The sequence below is a fragment of the Oncorhynchus keta genome, unplaced genomic scaffold, assembly GCF_023373465.1.
Source record: "Oncorhynchus keta strain PuntledgeMale-10-30-2019 unplaced genomic scaffold, Oket_V2 Un_scaffold_2042_pilon_pilon, whole genome shotgun sequence".
NCBI classification, from domain to species: Eukaryota; Metazoa; Chordata; class Actinopteri; order Salmoniformes; family Salmonidae; genus Oncorhynchus; species Oncorhynchus keta.
The window spans coordinates 37,501-59,577 of record NW_026290857.1 but is presented as its reverse complement, the minus strand read 5'-3'; the positions used below and the strand labels follow the sequence as shown (position 1 = coordinate 59,577).

The 22,077-nt window shown below is 49.9% G+C and overlaps 2 protein-coding genes and 1 long non-coding RNA gene across 3 annotated transcripts in view; all 3 read left to right on the top strand.

The window, feature by feature from the left end:
- The window catches only part of LOC118379137 (uncharacterized), a 36,177-nt gene extending 32,722 nt beyond the window's left edge, over nucleotides 1-3,455 (top strand). Inside the window, exons 2-3 of the mRNA XM_052514954.1 lie at nucleotides 198-286; nucleotides 2,651-3,455. Coding sequence (XP_052370914.1) covers nucleotides 198-286; nucleotides 2,651-3,455 — 894 coding nt within the window. The remainder of the gene's footprint in view (nucleotides 1-197; nucleotides 287-2,650) is intronic.
- A 78-nt stretch (nucleotides 3,456-3,533) lies between these two features.
- The window catches only part of LOC118381167 (neurobeachin-like protein 2), a gene marked incomplete at its 3' end in the record, with an annotated part of 56,040 nt that continues 37,496 nt past the window's right edge, over nucleotides 3,534-22,077 (top strand). The window contains exons 1-7 of the mRNA XM_052514953.1: nucleotides 3,534-3,604; nucleotides 3,854-3,935; nucleotides 5,121-5,233; nucleotides 5,998-6,080; nucleotides 7,946-8,031; nucleotides 8,112-8,324; nucleotides 18,290-18,386. Coding sequence (XP_052370913.1) covers nucleotides 3,534-3,604; nucleotides 3,854-3,935; nucleotides 5,121-5,233; nucleotides 5,998-6,080; nucleotides 7,946-8,031; nucleotides 8,112-8,324; nucleotides 18,290-18,386 — 745 coding nt within the window. The remainder of the gene's footprint in view (nucleotides 3,605-3,853; nucleotides 3,936-5,120; nucleotides 5,234-5,997; nucleotides 6,081-7,945; nucleotides 8,032-8,111; nucleotides 8,325-18,289; nucleotides 18,387-22,077) is intronic.
- Nucleotides 10,767-11,491, top strand: LOC127928066 (uncharacterized). The gene is made up of 3 exons (XR_008130204.1): nucleotides 10,767-10,968; nucleotides 11,233-11,274; nucleotides 11,464-11,491. It is a non-coding gene; the product is annotated as an uncharacterized LOC127928066 (long non-coding RNA).

Sequence of the window (22,077 nt, the reverse complement as noted above, 5' to 3'; positions counted from 1 at the left end):
TTTTTCCATGTTGTGTTTACTAGTTCTGCACGTGTGACTTCAGAATCAGAAAATGTTATTGCCATGCAACAAATGTTGCCAGGGATTTCCCTTGGTGTTGTACCGAGAAGCATCAATCACATCAACCCAGATCAGGCTTGTGCCAGTATGACTGGAGACTCATCCTCTGTCTCTCTTCCCCTCCTCCCCTCCTGCAGAAAAATGAGGGCTGCCTGCAGCAGTGGCTGGAGGCTTTTGTGGCTTCCTTTGAGAAGCTTGTTGATGTGCAGTCACTGGAGCCTCACAGGTGAGTTGACTGATTGGCTCAAATGTATTTCCTTCGTCCCAAATTGCAATCTATTCCCTGTACTACGTTTGAGCAGATCCTAGATCTGTAACAAGGGGAAACCTCAGGGCGCTGGTCACAGGGTGTGTGACCAGCTGGCTGATACCTTGTCATCTAAAAGGCTTAAAAGTGGATCTGAGCAATGAGACAGTTGTAAAAGCAGTTCATTTTAAATAAACTGGCAGACTTGGAAAGTAAATTCACATGTCTGGGGGCTAAAACAAACGTCTCTTCCACACAGTCAGGAAACGCCTTCAGGGAAACACAGGCCCTGATTACACATCTCAGGACCACGTGCCAATTAGCCACACCCACCAATTAGCCACACCCACCAATTAGCCACACCACCAATTAGCCACACCACCAATTAGCCACACCCACCAATTAGCCACACCCACCAATTAGCCACACCCACCAATTAGGCAACATAATGAGCCATGCTAAAACAACAGGACATGTTAGGAGATGATAGAAAGTGCAGGTTGAGCTGAAATAGAAAATAAATAACATTACTTCACAGTAATCTACACTTTAAAAATGTCAATAAAATATAAATGTTGTCCATAGTGAAGGGCTCTCTTTCACAGATGGGATAACCTCATTGACATTTTGAAAGTAACATTGAAAGTCAGGGTGCTTATAGGAGCGTTATCAGTGTGCAGGCAGGTTCTTTCTTTAATGCAGCAATATGTTACCAAATCCCTGCTGAGGGAGACATACTGTTGGCTACAGGTGGTTTGTGTCAGACTGCGTTGGATGAACTCTGACCTTATTACCAATCCACAGGTGTAATTTTGACATGTTTATAGAGTACATACAGTGGGGCAAAAACGTATTTAGTCAGCCACCAGTTGTGCAAGTTCTCCCACTTAAAAAGATGAGAGAGGCCTGTAATTTTCATCATAGGTACACTTCAACTATGAGAGACAAAATGAGGGAAAAAAATCCAGAAAATCACATTGTAGGATTTTTTATGAATTTATTTTCAAATTATGGTGGAAAATAAGTATTTGGTCACCTACAAACAAGAAAGATTTCTGGCTATCACAGACCTGTAACTTCTTCTTTAAGAGGCTCCTCTGTCCTCCACTCGTTACCTGTATTAATGGCACCTGTTTGAACTTGTTATCAGTATAAAAGACACCTGTCCACAACCTCAAACAGTCACACTCCAAACTCCACTATGGCCAAGACCAAAGAGCTGTCAAAGGACACCAGAAACAAAATTGTATACCTGCACCAGGCTGGGAAGACTGAATCTGCAATAGGTAAGCAGCTTGGTTTGAAGAAATCAACTGTGGGAGCAATTATTTGGAAATAGAAGACATACAAGACCACTGATAATCTCCCTCGATCTGGGGCTCCACGCACGATCTCACCCCGTGGGGTCAAAATGATCACAAGAACGGTGAGCAAAAATCCCAGAACCACACAGGGGGACCTAGTGAATGACCTGCAGAGAGCTGGGACCAAAGTAACAAAGCCTACCATCAGCAAGGGCATTGAAGATGAGACGTGGCTGGGTCTTTCAGCATGATAATGATCCCAAACACACCGCCCGGGCAACGAAGGAGTGGCTTCGTAAGAAGCATTTCAAGGTCTTGGAGTGGCCTAGCCAGTCTCCAGATCTCAACCCCATAGAAAATCTTTGGAGGGAGTTGAAAGTCCGTGTTGCCCAGCAACAGCCCCAAAACATCACTGCTCTAGAGGAGATCTGCATGGAGGAATGGGCCAAAACACCAGCAACAGTGTGTGAAAACCTTGTGAAGACTTACAGAAAACGTTTGATCTCTGTCATTGCCAACAAAGGGTATATAACAAAGTATTGAGATAAACTTTTATTATTGACCAAATACTTATTTTCTACCATAATTTGCAAATAAATTCATAAAAAATCCTACAATGTGATTTTCTGGATTTTTTCCCCTCATTTTGTCTCTCATAGTTGAAGTGTACCTATGATGAAAATTACAGGCCTCTCATCTTTTTAAGTGGGAGAACTTGCACAATTGGTGGCTGACTAAATACTTTTTTGCCCCACTGTAAGTAGTAAAACAGCACCATCCTCTCTCTCATCTCTTCATCTTTTTCTTCCTCTCCCTTTCCTCTTCCCCACTCCACTCCTCTCCACCACCTATTCTCCCCTAACCACTCTCCTCTTCCCCTTCCCCTTCCTGCTCCCCTTCCTCTTTCCTCTCCTCTTCCTCTTCCCTCTTCCCGCTCCCCTTTCTCTTTCCTCTCCCCTTTCCTCCCTTTCTTCTCCCTCTCTCTCCCTCTTCCCTCTTCTCCCCTTCCTCTTCCCCTCCCTCTTTCCTACATTCTCAGGCTGGAGAACTATATTGCGGAGGTTCCCCTCGTACCCAGGGACATACTGGTGTTCCTCAGTGACCAGCTATCACACAGTACCATTCACCTCTCTGGGGGCGACAGTAACAACAGCACCCTGCTCCTCTCTGGGGGCGACAGTAACAACAGCACCCTGCACCTCTCTGGGGGCGACAGTAACAACAGCACCCTGCACCTCTCTGGGGGCGACAGTAACAACAGCACCCTGCACCTCTCTGGGGGCGACAGTAACAACAGCACCCTGCACCTCTCTGGGGGCGACAGTAACAACAGCACCCTGCACCTCTCTGGGGGCGACAGTAACAACAGCACCCTGCTCCTCTCTGGGGGCGACAGTAACAACAGCACCCTGCACCTCTCTGGGGGCGACAGTAACAACAGCACCCTGCACCCCTCTGGGGGCGACAGTAACAACAGCACCCTGCACCCCTCTGGGGGCGACAGTAACAACAGCACCCTGCACCTCTCTGGGGGCGACAGTAACAACAGCACCCTGCACCTCTCTGGGGGCGACAGTAACAACAGCACCCTGCACCCCTCTGGGGGCGACAGTAACAACAGCACCCTGCACCTCTCTGGGGGCGACAGTAACAACAGCACCCTGCACCTCTCTGGGGGCGACAGTAACAACAGCACCCTGCACCTCTCTGGGGGCGACAGTAACAACAGCACCCTGCACCTCTCTGGGGGCGCACCCTGCAACAACAGCACCCTGCACCTCTCTGGGGGCGACAGTAACAACAGCACCCTGCACCCCTCTGGGGGCGAAGTGAACAATTTCTAGCACCCTGCACCCAAGAACAAATCTGGGGAAGCTGATGCTAGAAAACAACAGCAAGATCTGCACCCTCATGCTCTGGGGATGCTAGATAACAGTAACAACAGCACCCTGCACCCCCTGCTGCTTGTTAAGTTCTTCATTATCGTCTGCAGGTAGACCTTATATGTTCTATGACCCTCAGTTCACCCTTTGTTGAATGACTCTGCCCATCATTTCTACCCATGACTGATGCTAGATAACAAGAACAAATCTGCTAGAAGCTGATGCTAGAAAACATGAAAAGATCTGCTAAAAGCTCATGCTAGATAACGTGAAAAAAATATACTAGAAGCTGATGCTAGATAACAGTGAGATCAGAGAAAGATTGGTGACAATTTGATCTGAGTCTCTCTGTTCTTCAGGAATATGGAAAACATTGACCCAGAGAAGACCCCAGGCTTTGTCTTCGAGACCCTTAAACTGTTAAACTTCTGCTTGACTCAGGTAAGACACAACCCTAGACTGAACCCAGAATGATAATATACTGTCTATTGAGCCAGAATGATAATACACTGTCTATTGAGCCAGAATGATAATATACTGTCTACACAGCCAGAATGATAATATACTGTCACACACAGAATGATAATATACTGTCTATTGAGCCAGAATGATAATATACTGTCTATTGAGCCAGAATGATAATATACTGTCTATTGAGCCAGAATGATAATATACTGTCAGCCAGAATGATAATATACTGTCTATTGAGCCAGAATGATAATATACTGTCTATTGAGCCAATTGAGCCAGAATGATAATACACTTCTATTGAGCCAGAATGATAATTTTCAACAATGGAGGATCTGAAATATACTATCTATTGAGCCATTCATATACTCTAGATTAATATACTTTTACTTTTGAGCCAGAATGATAATATACTGTCTATTGAGCCAGAATGATAATATACTGTCTATTGAGCCAGAATGATAATATACTGTCTATTGAGCCAGAATGATAATATACTGTCTATTGAGCCAGAATGATAATATACTGTCTATTGAGCCAGAATGATAATATACTGTCTATTGAGCCAGAATGATAATATACTGTCTATTGAGCCAGAATGATAATATACTGTCTATTGAGCCAGAATGATAATATACTGTCTATTGAGCCAGAATGATAATATACTGTCTATTGAGCCAGAATGATAATATACTGTCTATTGAGCCAGAGAATGATAATATACTGTCTATTGAGCCAGAATGATAATATACTGTCTATTGAGCCAGAGAATGCAGTGGAGATGAGAAGAATACTATCCTATAAATCCACATGACATTTTTCCACCTAAAAGAAACAGAACTGGTTTCCTAAGAATAGAGGAGTGGGTGTGTGGCTGACCTGTGGGTGTGTGGCTGACCTGTGGGTGTGTGGCTGACCTGTGTCTATATTGTAAGTATTTTTTGTGAAGAGTGTCATAAATAGTCATGTGTATTTAGAAGTGAAGAGTGTTATATATAGTAATGTGTATTTAGAAGTGAAGAGTGTCATAAATAGGAATGTTTATTTAGTTAAAGTGTGTAGCTGTGTTTGTTATTATTTGCTCTGAGATGTCTTTGTTTTAAAAGCCCTCTCAAGGTCAAGTACATATGTGTGTGTGTGTGTGTGTGTGTGTTTCAGCTGAAGAAGCAGCCTGCGGATCAGTCGTCCCTCCAGACAGTGATTCAGTATGGCCTAATGCTGTTGGAGAGTCTCTTTGACCCTTATAATACATGGAGGAGACGCCTGACAGGGTGCGTCCGTGTGTACGTCCGTGTGTACGTCCGTGTGTACGTCCGTGTGTACGTGCACGCCCTACCCATGTTTTGAAGCTGGGTGGAGACCGCCTGTTGGACTGTGTGTGTTTTGAAGCTGGGTGGAGACCGCCTGTTGGACTGTGTGTGTTTTGAAGCTGGGTGGAGACCGCCTGTTGGACTGTGTGTGGTTTGAAGCTGGGTGGAGACCGTCTGTTGGACTGTGTGTGTTTTGAAGCTGGGTGGAGACCGCCTGTTGGACTGTGTGTGTTTTGAAGCTGGGTGGAGACCGCCTGTTGGACTGTGTGTGTTTTGAAGCTGGGTGGAGACCGCCTGTTGGACTGTGTGTGTTTTGAAGCTGGGTGGAGACCGCCTGTTGGACTGTGTGTGTTTTGAAGCTGGGTGGAGACCACCCGTTGAACTGTGTGTGTTTTGAAGCTGGGTGGAGACCACCCATTGGACTGTGTGTGTCAGTATGTCTGTGTCTTTGTGTGTGTGGTGAAGGACCATGTCGAGGGCAGACTGTATAAACCCAACCCAAGGCCTTATCTCTGCATATTAATCTGTAGTGGATGACGGTGTTGCTGCAACAGCTCTTATCTCTGTCTCCTTAAGGGTGCATCCCAAATGGCACCCTACTCCCTATATAGTGCACTACTTTAGACCAGAGCCCTGTGGGGAACTACATGGGGAATAGGATGCTTTTTGGTACGGAGGCCAAGTCTGTAGGCCTGCTGTAAATATGTGTGTGTGTGTTTTTTTAGGGAGGAGGTGAGCATGGTGGAGAGGAGCAAGTATAAGTTCTCCCCTCTCCCCTTACCAGAGGAGCTGCCTGCTCTATTCCATGGTGAGGCACCACACACCACACACCACACACACCACACTAATATACAGCTTTCCTTTAGGCTGCTCAAAATGTACTTTTCTCCCTTTGGAGAAACACAGTGGGCAAGAGTCCAGTCAATATGTTCTGTCTTGATCTAAAGTGAATGATGTTATTTTCTAATTAGCAGTGTTCTCTCACTGGGATCTTAGTTGATTAAACACTTCTGTTGCTAGTGTCCTTTGATTAGCAGGGTGCTAATCTGTAAACCATGTGGGAAACCTGTCTGGACATGTTGAGTCTGTAGATTACAGGAAGCTTGACATGACTGTTAACACCATGCTATTGAGAGAGGGAAGTGGTTGAGCTGCATCCCAGTGGGCACTGTATTCCCTAAATAGTGCAGTGCTTTTGACCAGAGCCCAGTGGGCACCGTATTCCCTAAATAGTGCAGTGCTTTTGACCAGAGCCCAGTGTGCTCAGCCTCTGGTGTGTATAATACTGCTAGCTGTTGTTGGACCTATTACTAAGGCTTATGGCATCTCCATTGTCTTGATACATAACCTTGCCTAACGAGGGCTCAACCCACATCCTGCTATTTCTCAATCCCAGTGTGCCTAGGATTTCCACATCTCTTTATGACATCACAGTGTACCGGCTGTGCATTCTGTCTTGTACAGTCATGGCCAAACGTTTTGAGAATGACACAAATATTCATTTCCACAAAGTTTGCTGCTTTCAGTGTCTTTTAGATGTTTTTGTCAGATGTTACTATGGAATACTGAAGTATAATTACAAGCATTTCATTAGTGTCAAAGGCTTTTATTGACAATTACATGAAGTTGATGCAAAGAGTCAATATTTGCAGTGTTGACCCTTCTTTTTCAAGACCTCTGCAATCCGCCCTGGTATGCTGTCAATTAACTTCTGGGCCACATCCTGACTGATGGCAGCCCATTCTTGCATAGTCAATGCTTGGAGTTTGTCAGAATTTGTGGGTTGTTTGTTTGTCCACCCGCCTCTTGAGGATTGACCACAAGTTCTCAATGGGATTAAGGTCTGGGTCCTTTTGTGGCAGGGCTGAAATGCAGTGGAAATCCTTTTTTTGGCATTCAGTTAATTTGCATGGCAAAGAGGGACTTTGCCATTAATTGCAATTCATCTGATCACTCTTCATAACATTATGGAGTATATGCAAATTGCCATCATACAAACTGAGGCAGCAGACTTTGTGAAAATTAATATTTGTGTCATTCTCAAAACTTTTGGCCACGACTGTACAATGTATTGCCATTAGCCTGGTCTCAAATCTGTTGTCTCCTTCTGTAGCCTGGTCCCAGGCCTGTTGTCTCCTTCTGTAGCCTGGTCCCAGGCCTGTTGTCTCCTTCTGTTGCCTGGTCCCAGGCCTGTTGTCTCCTTCTGTAGCCTGGTCCCAGGCCTGTTGTCTCCTTCTGTAGCCTGGTCCCAGGCCTGTTGTCTCCTGTAGCCTGGTCCCAGGCCTGTTGTCTCCTTCTGTAGCCTGGTCCCAGGCCTGTTGTCTCGTTCTGTAGCCTGGTCCCAGGCCTGTTGTCTCCTTCTGTAGCCTGGTCCCAGGCCTGTTGTCTCCTTCTGTAGCCTGGTCCCAGGCCTGTTGTCTCCTTCTGTAGCCTGGTCCCAGGCCTGTTGTCTCCTTCTGTAGCCTGGTCTCAGATCTGTAAGTGCTCTTGTCAACTCCATTGCTCATTGTCAAGCCTAACCTTTTGGTATGACAGTGAGCGACAAGGAGTTGGCATGATGGTACAGACTGATGCTCAGGCTAGGTTTCCATGTCATCAAAACACCAACCATCAATATGTGGTTCACAGACAGCCTGTCAAAACAACAATCATCAATGTGTCGTTGGTTCACAGACAGCCTGCAGGACAGCCAGCAGATCCCAGAGGACCTCGCTCTCCGATTGGTCCATCTCCAAGGGGCTGTCATCAGTGGCAGCAAGGTAAAGCACTCCTACTGTACCTCTCTTCAGAATTGTGTGTGTGTGTGTTAACTCGTATGTACGGTATCTATGCATTCCAGAAGAACGGCCTGCTCTCCATCACCCTGCAGTCTGTGGAGGACCTTCTTTCTGTACTCCGAGCCTGGTGCCTCCGGACCTCCTCCAACCCCAAGGACCCCACGCTGCTACGGCTGACCCTGCAGTGCCTGACTGCAATGGTGCATACCCTCCACTCCAGTAGTCCTGCAGAGCGCCGGCTGGAGATCAGGACCGTGTTGGATGGCTACTTCCAGGTAGTAGCAACAGCAGTAGGAGGAGCAGCAGCAGGGATAGTAGTAGTAGGAATAGTAGTAGTAGTAGGAGTAACAGCAGTAGGAGGAGCAGCAGCAGGGATAGTACATTTACATTTACATTTAAGTCATTTAGCAGACGCTCTTATCCAGAGCGACTTACAAATTGGTGCAAACACCTATGACAACCAGTGGAACAGCCACTTGCATCTAAATCTTGTTGGGGGGAACAGCAGGGGGTGAGAAGGATTACTTACCCTTACTTACCCTATCCTAGGTATTCCTTGAAGAGGTGGGGTTTCAGGTGTCTCCGGAAGGTGGTGATTGACTCCGCTGTCCTGGCGTCGTGAGGGAGTTTGTTCCACCATTGGGGGCCAGAGCAGCGAACAGTTTTGACTGGGCTGAGCGGGAACTGTACTTCCTCAGTGGTAGGGAGGCGAGCAGGCCAGAGGTGGATGAACGCAGTGCCCTTGTTTGGGTGTAGGGCCTGATCAGGGCCTGGAGGTACTGAGGTGCCGTTCCCCTCACAGCTCCGTGGCGAGCACCATGGTCTTGTAGCGGATGCGAGCTTCAACTGGAAGCCAGTGGAGAGAGCGGAGGAGCGGGGTGACGTGAGAGAACTTGGGAAGGTTGAACACCAGACGGGCTGCGGCGTTCTGGATGAGTTGTAGGGTTTAATGGCACAGGCAGGGAGCCCAGCCAACAGCGAGTTGCAGTAGTCAAGACGGGAGATGACAAGTGCCTGGATTAGGACCTGCGCCGCTTCCTGTGTGAGGCAGGGTCGTACTCTGCGGATGTTGTAGAGCATGAACCTACAGGAACGGGACACCGCCTTGATGTTAGTTGAGAACGTCAGGGTGTTGTCCAGGATCACGCCAAGGTTCTTAGCGCTCTGGGAGGAGGACACAATGGAGTTGTCAACCGTGATGGCGAGATCATGGAACGGGCAGTCCTTCCCGGGAGGAAGAGGAGCTCCGTCTTGCTGAGGTTCAGCTTGAGGTGGTGATCCGTCATCCACACTGATATGTCTGCCAGACATGCAGAGATGCGATTCGCCACCTGGTCATCAGAAGGGGAAAGGAGAAGATTAATTGTGTGTAGTAGTAGTAGGAGTAACAGCAGTAGGAGGAGCAGCAGCAGGGATAGTAGTAGTAGTAGTAGTAGTAGTAGTAGTAGTAGTAGTAGGAGTAACAGCAGTAGGAGGAGCAGCAGCAGGGATAGTAGTAGTAGTAGTAGTAGTAGTAGGAGTAACAGCAGTAGGAGGAGCAGCAGCAGGGATAGTAGTAGTAGTAGTAGTAGTAGGAGTAACAGCAGTAGGAGGAGCAGCAGCAGGGATAGTAGTAGTAGTAGTAGTAGTAACAGCAGTAGGAGGAGCAGCAGCAGGGATAGTAGTAGTAGTAGTAGTAGTAGAGTAGTAGTAGGAGTAACAGCAGTAGGAGGAGCAGCAGCAGGGATAGTAGTAGTAGTAGTAGTAGTAGTAGTAGTAGTAGTAGTAGTAGGAGTAACAGCAGTAGGAGAAGTAGTAGTAGTGGTATCAGCAGTGGCTGTAGCAACAGTGGCTGTAGTAGCAGCAGCTGTAGTAGCAGCAGCAGTGGCTGTAGTAGCAGCAGTAGTGGCTGTAGTAGCAGTAGCAGTGGCTGTAGTAGCAGTAGCAGTGGCTGTAGTAGCAGTAGCAGTGTGGCTGTAGTAGCAGCAGTGGCTGTAGTAGCAGTAGCAGTAGCAGTGGCTGTAGTAGCAGCAGTAGTGGCTGTAGTGGTAGCAGCAGTAGTGGCTGTAGTAGCAGCAGTGGCTGTAGTAGCAGTAGCAGTAGCAGTGGCTGTAGTAGCAGCAGTAGTGGCTGTAGTGGTAGCAGCAGTAGTGGCTGTAGTGGCAGCAGTGGCTGTAGTAGTAGTAGTAGTAGTGGCTGTAGTAGCAGCAGTAGTGGCTGTAGTAGCAGTAGCAGTGGCTGTAGTGGTAGCAGCAGTAGTGGGTGTAGTAGTAGTAGTAGTAGTAGTAGTAGTGGCTGTAGTAGCAGCAGTAGTGGCTGTAGTAGCAGCAGCAGTGGCTGTAGTGGTAGCAGCAGTAGTGGCTGTAGTAGCAGTAGCAGTGGCTGTAGTAGTAGCAGCAGTAGTGGCTGTAGTAGCAGTAGCAGTGGCTGTAGTAGTAGCAGCAGTAGTGGCTGTAGTGGTAGCAGCAGTAGTGGCTGTAGTAGTAGTAGTAGTAGTAGCAGCAGTAGTGGCTGTAGTAGCAGCAGTGGCTGTAGTAGCAGCAGTAGCAGTGGCTGTAGTGGTAGCAGCAGTAGTGGCTGTAGTAGTAGTAGTGGCTGTAGTAGTAGTAGTAGCTGGCTGTAGCAGCAGTAGTGGCTGTAGTAGCAGCAGTAGTGGCTGTAGTAGCAGCAGCAGTGGCTGTAGTAGCAGCAGCAGTGGCTGTAGTAGCAGTAGCAGTGGCTGTAGTAGCAGTAGCAGTGGCTGTAGTAGCAGCAGTAGTGGCTGTAGTAGCAGTAGTAGTGGCTGTAGTAGCAGCAGCAGTGGCTGTAGTGGTAGCAGCAGTAGTGGCTGTAGTAGTAGTAGTGACTGTAGTAGCAGTAGCAGCAGTGGCTGTAGTAGCAGCAGTAGCAGGGGCTGTAGTAGCAGCAGTGGCTGTAGTAGCAGCAGTAGTGGCTGTAGTAGTAGCAGTAGCAGTGGCTGTAGTAGTAGCAGTAGCAGCAGTGGCTGTAGTAGCAGTAGCAGTGGCTGTAGTAGCAGCAGCAGTGGCTGTAGTAGCAGCAGCAGTGGCTGTAGTAGCAGTAGCAGTGGCTGTAGTAGCAGCAGCAGCAGTGGCTGTAGTAGCAGCAGCAGTGGCTGTAGTAGCAGCAGCAGTGGCTGTAGTAGCAGTAGCAGTGGCTGTAGTAGCAGCAGCAGTGGCTGTAGTAGTAGCAGCAGTGGCTGTAGAGGCAGCAGTAGTGGCTGTAGTAGCAGCAGTAGTGGCTGTAGTAGTAGCAGCAGTGGCTGTAGAGGCAGCAGCAGTGGCTGTAGTAGCAGCAGCAGTGGCTGTAGTAGGCAGCAGCAGTGGCTGTAGTAGCAGCAGTGGCTGTAGTAGGCAGCAGTAGTGGCTGTAGTAGTAGCAGCAGTGGCTGTAGAGGCAGCAGTAGTGGCTGTAGTAGTAGCAGCAGTGGCTGTAGTAGGTAGCAGTAGTGGCTGTAGTAGTAGCAGTAGTGGCTGTAGTAGCAGCAGCAGCAGTGGCTGTAGTAGTAGCAGTAGTGGCTGTAGTAGTAGCAGTAGTGGCTGTAGTAGTAGCAGTAGTGGCTGTAGTAGCAGCAGTAGTGGCTGTAGTAGTAGCAGTAGGCTGTAGCAGCAGTAGTGGCTGTAGTAGTAGCAGTAGTGGCTGTAGTAGTAGCAGTAGTGGCTGTAGTAGTAGCAGTAGTGGCTGTAGTAGTAGCAGTAGTGGCTGTAGTAGTAGCAGTAGTGGCTGTAGTAGCAGCAGCAGTGGCTGTAGTAGCAGCAGCAGCAGTGGCTGTAGTAGGCAGCAGCAGTGGCTGTAGTAGTAGCAGCAGTGGCTGTAGTAGCAGCAGCAGTGGCTGTAGTAGTAGCAGCAGTGGCTGTAGTAGCAGCAGCAGCAGTGGCTGTAGAGGCAGCAGCAGTGGCTGTAGTAGCAGCAGTAGTGGCTGTAGTAGCAGCAGCAGTGGCTGTAGTAGCAGCAGCAGTGGCTGTAGTAGTAGCAGCAGTGGCTGTAGTAGCAGCAGCAGTGGCTGTAGTAGCAGCAGCAGTGGCTGTAGTAGCAGCAGCAGTGGCTGTAGTAGTAGTAGCAGTGGCTGTAGTAGCAGCAGCAGTGGCTGTAGTAGTAGCAGCAGTGGCTGTAGTTGCAGCAGCAGCAGTGGCTGTAGAGGCAGCAGCAGTGGCTGTAGTAGCAGCAGTAGTGGCTGTAGTAGCAGCAGCAGTGGCTGTAGTAGCAGCAGTAGTGGCTGTAGCAGCAGCAGCAGTGGCTGTAGTAGCAGCAGCAGTGGCTGTAGTAGCAGCAGCAGCAGTGGCTGTAGTAGCAGCAGTGGCTGTAGTAGCAGCAGCATCAGTGGCTGTAGCAGCAGCAGTGGCTGTAGTAGCAGCAGCAGTGGCTGTAGCAGTGCAGCAGTGGCTGTAGCAGTAGCAGCAGTGGCTGTAGTAGCAGTAGCAGCAGCAATGGCTGTAGTAGCAGCAGCAGCAGTGGCTGTAGTAGCAGCAGCAGCAGTGGCTGTAGTAGCAGCAGCAGTGGCTGTAGTAGCAGCAGCAGTGGCTGTAGTAGCAGCAGCAGTGGCTGTAGTAGCAGCAGCAGTGGCTGTAGTAGCAGTAGCAGCAGCAGTGGCTGTAGTAGCAGCAGCAGCAGTGGCTGTAGTAGCAGCAGTGGCTGTAGTAGCAGTAGCAGCAGCAGTGGCTGTAGTGGCAGTAGCAGCAGCAGTGGCTGTAGCAGCAGCAGCAGTGGCTGTAGTAGCAGCAGCAGTGGCTGTAGTAGCAGCAGCAGTGGCTGTAGTAGCAGCAGCAGTGGCTGTAGTAGCAGCAGCAGTGGCTGTAGTAGCAGCAGCAGCAGCAGTGGCTGTAGTAGCAGCAGCAGTGGCTGTAGTAGCAGCAGCAGTGGCTGTAGTAGCAGCAGCAGTGGCTGTAGTAGCAGCAGCAGTGGCTGTAGTAGCAGCAGCAGTGGCTGTAGTAGCAGCAGCAGCAGTGGCTGTAGTAGCAGTAGCAGCAGTGGCTGTAGTAGCAGCAGCAGTGGCTGTAGTAGCAGCAGCAGTGGCTGTAGTAGCAGTAGCAGCAGTGGCTGTAGTAGCAGCAGCAGTGGCTGTAGTAGCAGCAGCAGTGGCTGTAGTAGCAGTAGCAGCAGTGGCTGTAGTAGCAGCAGCAGTGGCTGTAGTAGCAGTAGCAGCAGCAGTGGCTGTAGTAGCAGCAGCAGTGGCTGTAGTAGCAGTAGCAGCAGTGGCTGTAGTAGCAGCAGCAGTGGCTGTAGTAGCAGTGGCAGCAGCAGTGGCTGTAGTAGCAGTAGCAGCAGTGGCTGTAGTAGCAGCAGCAGTGGCTGTAGTAGCAGTAGCAGCAGCAGTGGCTGTAGTAGCAGCAGCAGTGGCTGTAGTAGCAGTAGCAGCAGCAGTGGCTGTAGTAGCAGTAGCAGTGGCTGTAGTAGCAGCAGCAGTGGCTGTAGTAGCAGCAGCAGTGGCTGTAGTAGCAGCAGCAGCAGTGGCTGTAGTAGCAGCAGCAGTGGCTGTAGTAGCAGCAGCAGTGGCTGTAGTAGCAGCAGCAGCAGTGGCTGTAGTAGCAGCAGCAGTGGCTGTAGTAGCAGCAGCAGTGGCTGTAGTAGCAGCAGCAGCAGTGGCTGTAGTAGCAGCAGCAGTGGCTGTAGTAGCAGCAGCAGTGGCTGTAGTAGCAGCAGCAGCAGTGGCTGTAGTAGCAGCAGCAGTGGCTGTAGTAGCAGCAGCAGCAGTGGCTGTAGTAGCAGTAGCAGTGGCTGTAGCAGCAGCAGCAGTGGCTGTAGTAGTAGCAGCAGCAGTGGCTGTAGCAGCAGCAGCAGTGGCTGTAGTAGCAGCAGCAGTGGCTGTAGTAGCAGCAGCAGTGGCTGTAGTAGCAGCAGCAGTGGCTGTAGTAGCAGCAGCAGCAGTGGCTGTAGTAGCAGCAGCAGTGGCTGTAGTAGCAGCAGCAGTGGCTGTAGTAGCAGCAGCAGTGGCTGTAGTAGCAGCAGCAGCAGTGGCTGTAGTAGTAGCAGCAGCAGTGGCTGTAGTAGCAGCAGCAGTGGCTGTAGTAGTAGCAGCAGCAGTGGCTGTAGTAGCAGCAGCAGTGGCTGTAGTAGCAGCAGCAGTGGCTGTAGTAGCAGCAGCAGTGGCTGTAGTAGCAGCAGCAGTGGCTGTAGTAGCAGCAGCAGTGGCTGTAGTAGCAGCAGCAGCAGTGGCTGTAGTAGCAGCAGCAGCAGTGGCTGTAGTAGCAGTAGCAGTGGCTGTAGTAGCAGCAGCAGTGGCTGTAGTAGCAGCAGCAGTGGCTGTAGTAGCAGCAGCAGCAGTGGCTGTAGTAGCAGCAGCAGTGGCTGTGGCTGTAGCAGTAGCAGTGGCTGTAGTAGTGGCAGCAGTAGTAGCAGCAGTGGCTGTAGTAGTAGTAGCAGTGGCTGTAGTAGCAGCAGCAGTGGCTGTAGTAGCAGCAGCAGTGGCTGTAGTAGTAGCAGCAGTGGCTGTAGTAGCAGCAGCAGTGGCTGTAGTAGCAGCAGCAGTGGCTGGCTGTAGCAGCAGCAGTGGCTGTAGTAGCAGCAGCAGTGGCTGTAGTAGCAGCAGTGGCTGTAGTAGTAGTAGCAGTGGCTGTAGTAGCAGCAGTGGCTGTAGTAGCAGCAGCAGTGGCTGTAGTAGCAGCAGCAGTGGCTGTAGTAGCAGCAGCAGTGGCTGTAGTAGCAGCAGTGGCTGTAGTAGCAGTAGCAGTAGCAGTGGCTGTAGTAGCAGTAGCAGCAGTGGCTGTAGTAGCAGCAGTGGCTGTAGTAGCAGTAGCAGGCAGTGGCTGTAGGCTAGCAGTAGCAGCAGTGGCTGTAGTAGCAGCAGCAGTGGCTGTAGTAGTAGCAGCAGTGGCTGTAGTAGCAGCAGCATCAATGGCTGTAGCAGCAGCAGCAGTGGCTGTAGTAGCAGTAGCAGCAGTGGCTGTAGTAGTAGCAGCAGTGGCTGTAGTAGCAGCAGCAGCAGTGGCTGTAGTAGCAGTAGCAGCAGTGGCTGTAGTAGCAGCAGCAGTGGCTGTAGTAGCAGCAGCAGTGGCTGTAGTAGCAGCAGTGGCTGTAGTAGCAGCAGCAGCAGTGGCTGTAGTAGCAGCAGCATGGCAGCAGCAGTGGCTGTAGTAGCAGCAGTGGCTGTAGTAGCAGTAGCAGCAGTGGCTGTAGTAGCAGCAGCAGCAGTGGCTGTAGTAGCAGCAGCAGTGGCTGTAGTAGCAGCAGCAGTGGCTGTAGTAGTAGCAGCAGTGGCTGTAGTAGCAGTAGCAGCAGTGGCTGTAGTAGCAGCAGCAGTGGCTGTAGTAGCAGTAGCAGCAGTGGCTGTAGTAGCAGCAGCAGTGGCTGTAGTAGCAGTAGCAGCAGTGGCTGTAGTAGCAGCAGCAGTGGCTGTAGTAGTAGTAGCAGCAGTGGCTGTAGTAGCAGTAGCAGCAGTGGCTGTAGTAGCAGCAGCAGTGGCTGTAGTAGCAGTAGCAGCAGTGGCTGTAGTAGCAGCAGTAGTGGCTGTAGTAGTAGCAGCAGCAGTGGCTGTAGTAGCAGCAGCAGTGGCTGTAGTAGCAGTAGCAGTGGCTGTAGTAGCAGTAGCAGTGGCTGTAGTAGCAGCAGCAGCAGTGGCTGTAGTAGCAGCAGCAGTGGCTGTAGTAGCAGCAGCAGTGGCTGTAGTAGCAGCAGCAGCAGTGGCTGTAGTAGCAGTAGCAGTGGCTGTAGTAGCAGCAGCAGTGGCTGTAGTAGCAGCAGCAGCAGTGGCTGTAGTAGCAGTAGCAGTGGCTGTAGTAGCAGCAGCAGTGGCTGTAGTAGCAGCAGCAGCAGTGGCTGTAGTAGCAGCAGCAGTGGCTGTAGTAGCAGCAGCAGCAGTGGCTGTAGTAGCAGTAGCAGTGGCTGTAGTAGCAGCAGCAGTGGCTGTAGTAGTAGTAGCAGCAGCAGTGGCTGTAGTAGCAGCAGCAGTGGCTGTAGTAGCAGCAGCAGTGGCTGTAGTAGCAGCAGCAGTGGCTGTAGTAGCAGCAGCAGCAGTGGCTGTAGCAGCAGCAGCAGTGGCTGTAGCAGCAGCAGCAGTGGCTGTAGCAGCAGCAGCAGTGGCTGTAGTAGCAGTAGCAGCAGTGGCTGTAGTAGCAGTAGTGGCTGTAGTAGCAGTAGCAGCAGTGGCTGTAGTAGCAGTAGCAGCAGTGGCTGTAGTAGCAGCAGCAGTGGCTGTAGTAGTAGCAGCAGTGGCTGTAGTAGCAGTAGCATCAGCAGTGGCTGTAGCAGCAGCAGCAGTGGCTGTAGTAGCAGTAGCAGCAGTGGCTGTAGTAGTAGCAGCAGTGGCTGTAGTAGCAGTAGCAGCAGTGGCTGTAGTAGCAGTAGCAGCAGTGGCTGTAGTAGCAGCAGCAGTGGCTGTAGTAGCAGTAGCAGTGGCTGTAGTAGCAGCAGTGGCTGGCTGTAGCAGCAGCAGTGGCTGTAGTAGCAGTAGCAGCAGTGGCTGTAGTAGCAGCAGTGGGCTGTAGTAGCAGTAGCAGCAGTGGCTGTAGTAGCAGTAGCAGTGGCTGTAGTAGCAGTGGCTGTAGTAGCAGCAGTGGCTGTAGTAGCAGCAGCAGTGGCTGTAGTAGCAGTAGCAGTGGCTGTAGTAGCAGTAGCATGGCTGTAGCAGCAGCAGCAGTGGCTGTAGTAGCAGCAGCAGCAGTGGCTGTAGTAGCAGCAGTGGCTGTAGTAGCAGTAGCAGCAGTGGCTGTAGTAGCAGTAGCAGCAGTGGCTGTAGTAGCAGCAGCAGTGGCTGTAGTAGCAGCAGCAGTGGCTGTAGTAGCAGTAGCAGCAGTGGCTGTAGTAGCAGCAGCAGCAATGGCTGTAGTAGCAGCAGTGGCTGTAGTAGCAGCAGCAATGGCTGTAGTAGCAGCAGCAGCAATGGCTGTAGTAGCAGCAGCAGTGGCTGTAGTAGCAGCAGCAGTGGCTGTAGTAGCAGCAGCAGTGGCTGTAGTAGCAGCAGCATCAATGGCTGTAGCAGCAGCAGCAGTGGCTGTAGTAGCAGCAGCAGTGGCTGTAGTAGCAGCAGCAGCAGTGGCTGTAGCAGCAGCAGCAGTGGCTGTAGTAGCAGCAGCAGCAGCAATGGCTGTAGTAGCAGCAGCAGCAGTGGCTGTAGCAGCAGCAGCAATGGCTGTAGTAGCAGCAGCATCAATGGCTGTAGCAGCAGCAGTGGCTGTAGTAGCAGCAGCAGTGGCTGTAGTAGCAGCAGCAGCAATGGCTGTAGTAGCAGCAGCAGCAGTGGCTGTAGTAGCAGCAGCAGTGGCTGTAGTAGCAGCAGCAGCAGTGGCTGTAGTAGCAGCAGCAGCAGTGGCTGTAGCAGCAGCAGTGGCTGTAGCAGCAGCAGCAATGGCTGTAGTAGCAGCAGCAGCAATGGCTGTAGCAGCAGCAGTGGCTGTAGTAGCAGCAGCAGTGGCTGTAGTAGCAGTAGCAGCATTGGCTGTAGTAGCAGCAGCAGCAGTGGCTGTAGTAGCAGTAGCAGTGGCTGTAGTAGCAGTAGCAGCAGTGGCTGTAGCAGCAGCAGCAGCAGCTGTAGCAGCAGCAGCAATGGCTGTAGCAGCAGCAGCAGTGGCTGTAGTAGCAGTAGCAGCAGTGGCTGTAGTAGCAGCAGCAGTGGCTGTAGTAGCAGTAGCAGCAGTGGCTGTAGTAGCAGTAGCAGTGGCTGTAGTAGCAGTAGCAGTGGCTGTAGTAGCAGCAGCAGCAGCAATGGCTGTAGCAGCAGCAGCAGTGGCTGTAGCAGTAGCAGCAGTGGCTGTAGCAGCAGTGGCAGTGGCTGTAGCAGCAGCAGCAGTGGCTGTAGTAGCAGTAGCAGCAGTGGCTGTAGTAGCAGCAGCAGCAGTGGCTGTAGTAGCAGTAGCAGTGGCTGTAGTAGCAGCAGCAGCAGTGGCTGTAGTAGCAGCAGCAGTGGCTGTAGTAGCAGTAGCAGTGGCTGTAGTAGCAGCAGCAGTGGCTGTAGTAGCAGCAGCAGTGGCTGTAGTAGCAGCAGCAGTGGCTGTAGTAGCAGTGGCTGTAGCAGCAGCAGCAATGGCTGTAGTAGCAGCAGCAGTGGCTGTAGTAGCAGCAGCAGCATCAATGGCTGTAGCAGCAGCAGCATCCATGGCTGTAGCAGCAGCAGCAGCAGCAGTGGCTGTAGTAGCAGCAGTGGCTGTAGTAGCAGCAGCAGCATCAATGGCTGTAGTAGCAGCAGCAGTAGCTGTAGTAGCTTGATCTTGGTGGGACAGCTGTAAGTGTCTGCTCTTTTCTATCAATTGAAGCTTGGTCTGGTGGAGGGTAGGAGTGCGGTTAGCATGGCATTAGTGTTTGAGTTAATGGAGGTATGTTTCTGATACTTCCAGGTCCTGAACTGGAACCGGCCTCCAGGGTTAGGGAACGAGCAGGAGGACGGGCAGAGCTGGGAGGAACACCTCATCACTCTCCAGAGTCACATGCTGAGTAAGAGGCCTCATCATCCAAAATACACTCCCCAAATATTAGTCTGGTCCCACTAACGTTTGTGCCATCATGCCCCATATGGAAAACAACCATGAAAAACAAATAACAATCTTCTATGACAGAAGAAGATTATTAGTACAGAAATCTAATAAGTAACTGGTAAGATTTCGTATGTTTTTTCTTATACACTATATGGACAAAAGTATGTGGACACCCCTTCCAATTAGTGGATTAGGCTATTTCAGCCACAAACCCAGATTCGCTGATAGCCATGCAATCTCCATAGACAAACATCTATTTACATTTATTGTATGCTGTAGCATTACGTTTTCCTTTCACTGGAACTAGCCCGAACCATGAATGACAGCCTCAGACCATTGTTCCTCCTCCACCAAACTTTACAGTTGTCTCTGTGCATTCGGGCAGGTAGGGTTCTCCTGGCATCTGACAAACCGATTGATGAATCTAGGACTGCCAGATGGTGAAGAGTGATTCATCACTCCAGAGAACGCGTTTCCACTGCTCCAGAGTCCAATGGTGGCGTGCTTTACACCACTCCAGCCCACGCTTGGCATTGCAAATGGTGATCTTAGGCTTGTATGCGGCTGCTCGGCCATGGAAACCCATTTCATGAAGCTCCCAATGAACAGTTTTTTGCTGATTTTGCTTCCAGAGACAGTTTGGAACTCGGTAGTGAGTGTTGCAACCGAGGACAGACTATTTTTACGCGCTGTGCGCTTCAGCACTCGGTGGTCCCGTGCTGTGAGCTGTAGTGAAAATTTCCTGTATTTACCAAATCATGAGACCAAACCACCACACAAGTCAGAGTTATCATAAAGTCCATCTTTAATTATTATGAGCTCCATCACAACCCTGTGACTCTCAGATCAATTCAGTGTCTATAAATGAATTCTCTGAGAGTCCTTACACATTGCAACTGAGATCCTTTATAGCAAAGACAAACAGAGCCAGACAGCATTGGCTATAAATTATCGTTCAGCTTTGTCTCCTAAACTATGTTCTTATCTCGTTCTTGGTACCACTCAGGACCATAAAACAAAACCTCATCAACAGGCATATATCAAATACACCCGTCCTGGACAAGATCACAGAGACACAGTGACTGGCACACAGACATTGTGGAGCCAAGAGATAATTGGTTCCCCTTCAATCATCCCTTCACATGGTTTAAAAGATATGTTTACATATGAAGACAAGCTTGAACTCTCCCCTCTCTGTGGTCCAAGTAACTGACCCCAGGACAGAGAAAGGATAACTGCAAATGGCCACCACTATAGTACAACAAGATACATTCTAAATGAGAAGTAACTGACCCCAGGACAGAGAAAGGATAACTGCAAATGGCCACCACTATAGTACAACAAGATACATTCTAAATGAGAAGTAACTGATCCCAGGACAGAGAAAGGATAACTGCAAATGGCCACCACTATAGTACAACAAGATACATTCTAAATGAGAAGTAACTGACCCCAGGACAGAGAAAGGATAACTGCAAATGGCCACCACTATAGTACAACAAGATACATTCTAAATGAGAAGTAACTGACCCCAGGACAGAGAAAGGATAACTGCAAATGGCCACCACTATAGTACAACAAGATACATTCTAAATGAGAAGTAACTGACCCCAGGACAGAGAAAGGATAACTGCAAATGGCCACCACTATAGTACAACAAGATACATTCTAAATGAGAAGTAACTCACAAGCATATAATGAAAATAAAACATCTTATCTATGTTACCCAACTATTCTGATTAATCCCCGACAGAGTTTATGTGTCCTACCATTTTATGGCTGAGCCATTGTTGTTCCTGAACATTTGCACTTCTATTGGACCGGGGCAGCACTAGCAGGGCAGCACTAGCAGGGCAGCACTAGCAGGGCAGCACTAGCAGGGCAGCACTAGCAGGGCAGACATTTTTTGGAAAGGTGGCATTCTATGACAGTGCCACATTGAAAGTAACTGAGCTCTTCAGTACGGCCATTCTACTGGCAGAATGACAGAGGTTTACCTTGTCAGCTCAGGGATTCGATCTCGCAACCTTTCGGTTACTAGTCCAATGCTCTAACCACCAGGCTACCTGCCATCTATGGAGATTGCATGGCTGTGTGCTCAATGTTATTCACCTGTCTCCAACAGTTGGGGCTTAAATAGCCGAATCCACTAATTTGAAGGGGTGTCCACATATTTTTGTATAATATTGGGTATATCCCTTATATGACATAAACAATTAATTATATGATTGTGATGAATTTCCTACATAGATAGGAATTATAAGAGTGATCTATGAATATTATCAGAAAGTGTATGTTCTGACAATGTAACCTTTACAAAAAGAAATGCTTTCCTTATAGTTTTTTCTTCTTTGTGGAATCCAATTGTTAGTAGTTACTATCTTGTCTCATCGCTACAACTCCCGTACGGGCTCGGGAGAGACAAAGGTCCAGAGCCATGCGTCCTCTGAAACACAACCCAACCAAGTCGCACTGCTTCTTAACACAGCGCGCATCCAACCCGGAAGCCAGCCGCACCAATGTGTCGGAGGAAACACTGTACACCTGGTCAGCGTGCACTGCCCCCGGCCCACCACAGGAGTCACTAGTGCGCGATGAGACAAGGATATCCATACCGGCCAAACCCTCCCTAATCCGGACGACGCTCGGCCAATTGTGCGTTGCCCCACAGACCTCCCGGTCGCGGCCGGCTGCGACAGAGCCTGGGCTCGAACCCACAGTCTCTGGTGGCACAGCTTTGATATTTGTCACTGACTACTACCAATGTGCTGACATGAGAATGATTGTTGAGGGATCGCCACTTAATAACAAAATAGATTCACTGCTGTTACTGAGTCATTCCTCCTCTTCCTCTTCCTCATCCTCCTCCTCTCCTTATTCTTTCCCTCTTCCTCTCCTCCTCTCTTCCTCATCTTCCTCTCCTCCTCTATCCTTCTCCTCCTCTCTTCCTTTCCTCTTCCTCCTCTCCTCCTCCTCTCCTCCTCATCTTCCTCTCCTCCTCCACCCCTCTCCTCCTCTCTCCTTTCCTCTTCCTCCCCTCCTCCCCTCCTCGTCTTCCTCTCCTCCTCTACCCCTCTCCTCCTCCTCTTCCTCCTCTCCTCCTCCTGCTCGCGGTGGACTTTTCTTCTTTCTTCAGTAAGTCTCATGTTGCAGGACATCAGACAGTGGTATGCAAGGTATTGAAATGTGAATGTGAGACCTCTGAAGGCTTAGCTGACATGTTCCCCCTTACGTTTTTAATATAATACATGCAGCATATCTGTTGTGTCTCAATGTTAACCACCCATATCAGCTGATGTGACATCTGCTGGTGTTAAAAGGGCTTTATAAATACATTTGATTGATTGAGATGTTACAAGAATCTTCTATGAATCTTGGATGCGTGTTTGCTGCAATATGTATTACTTCCAGGTAGAACATACAGGAATCTTGTCTTCTATATCTGTTCCATATGGGGCCAACTTCATTGCTGTCCTTCTCAAGCCAAACATGGCATGATAATGAGTGACAGGGAGTTGGCATGATAGTACCAACAGACTGGCCCTCAGACTGGCCCTCAGACTGGCCCACAGACTGGCCCTCAGACTGGCCCTCAGACTGGCCCTCAGACTGGCCCACAGACTGGCCCTCAGACTGGCCCTCAGACTGGC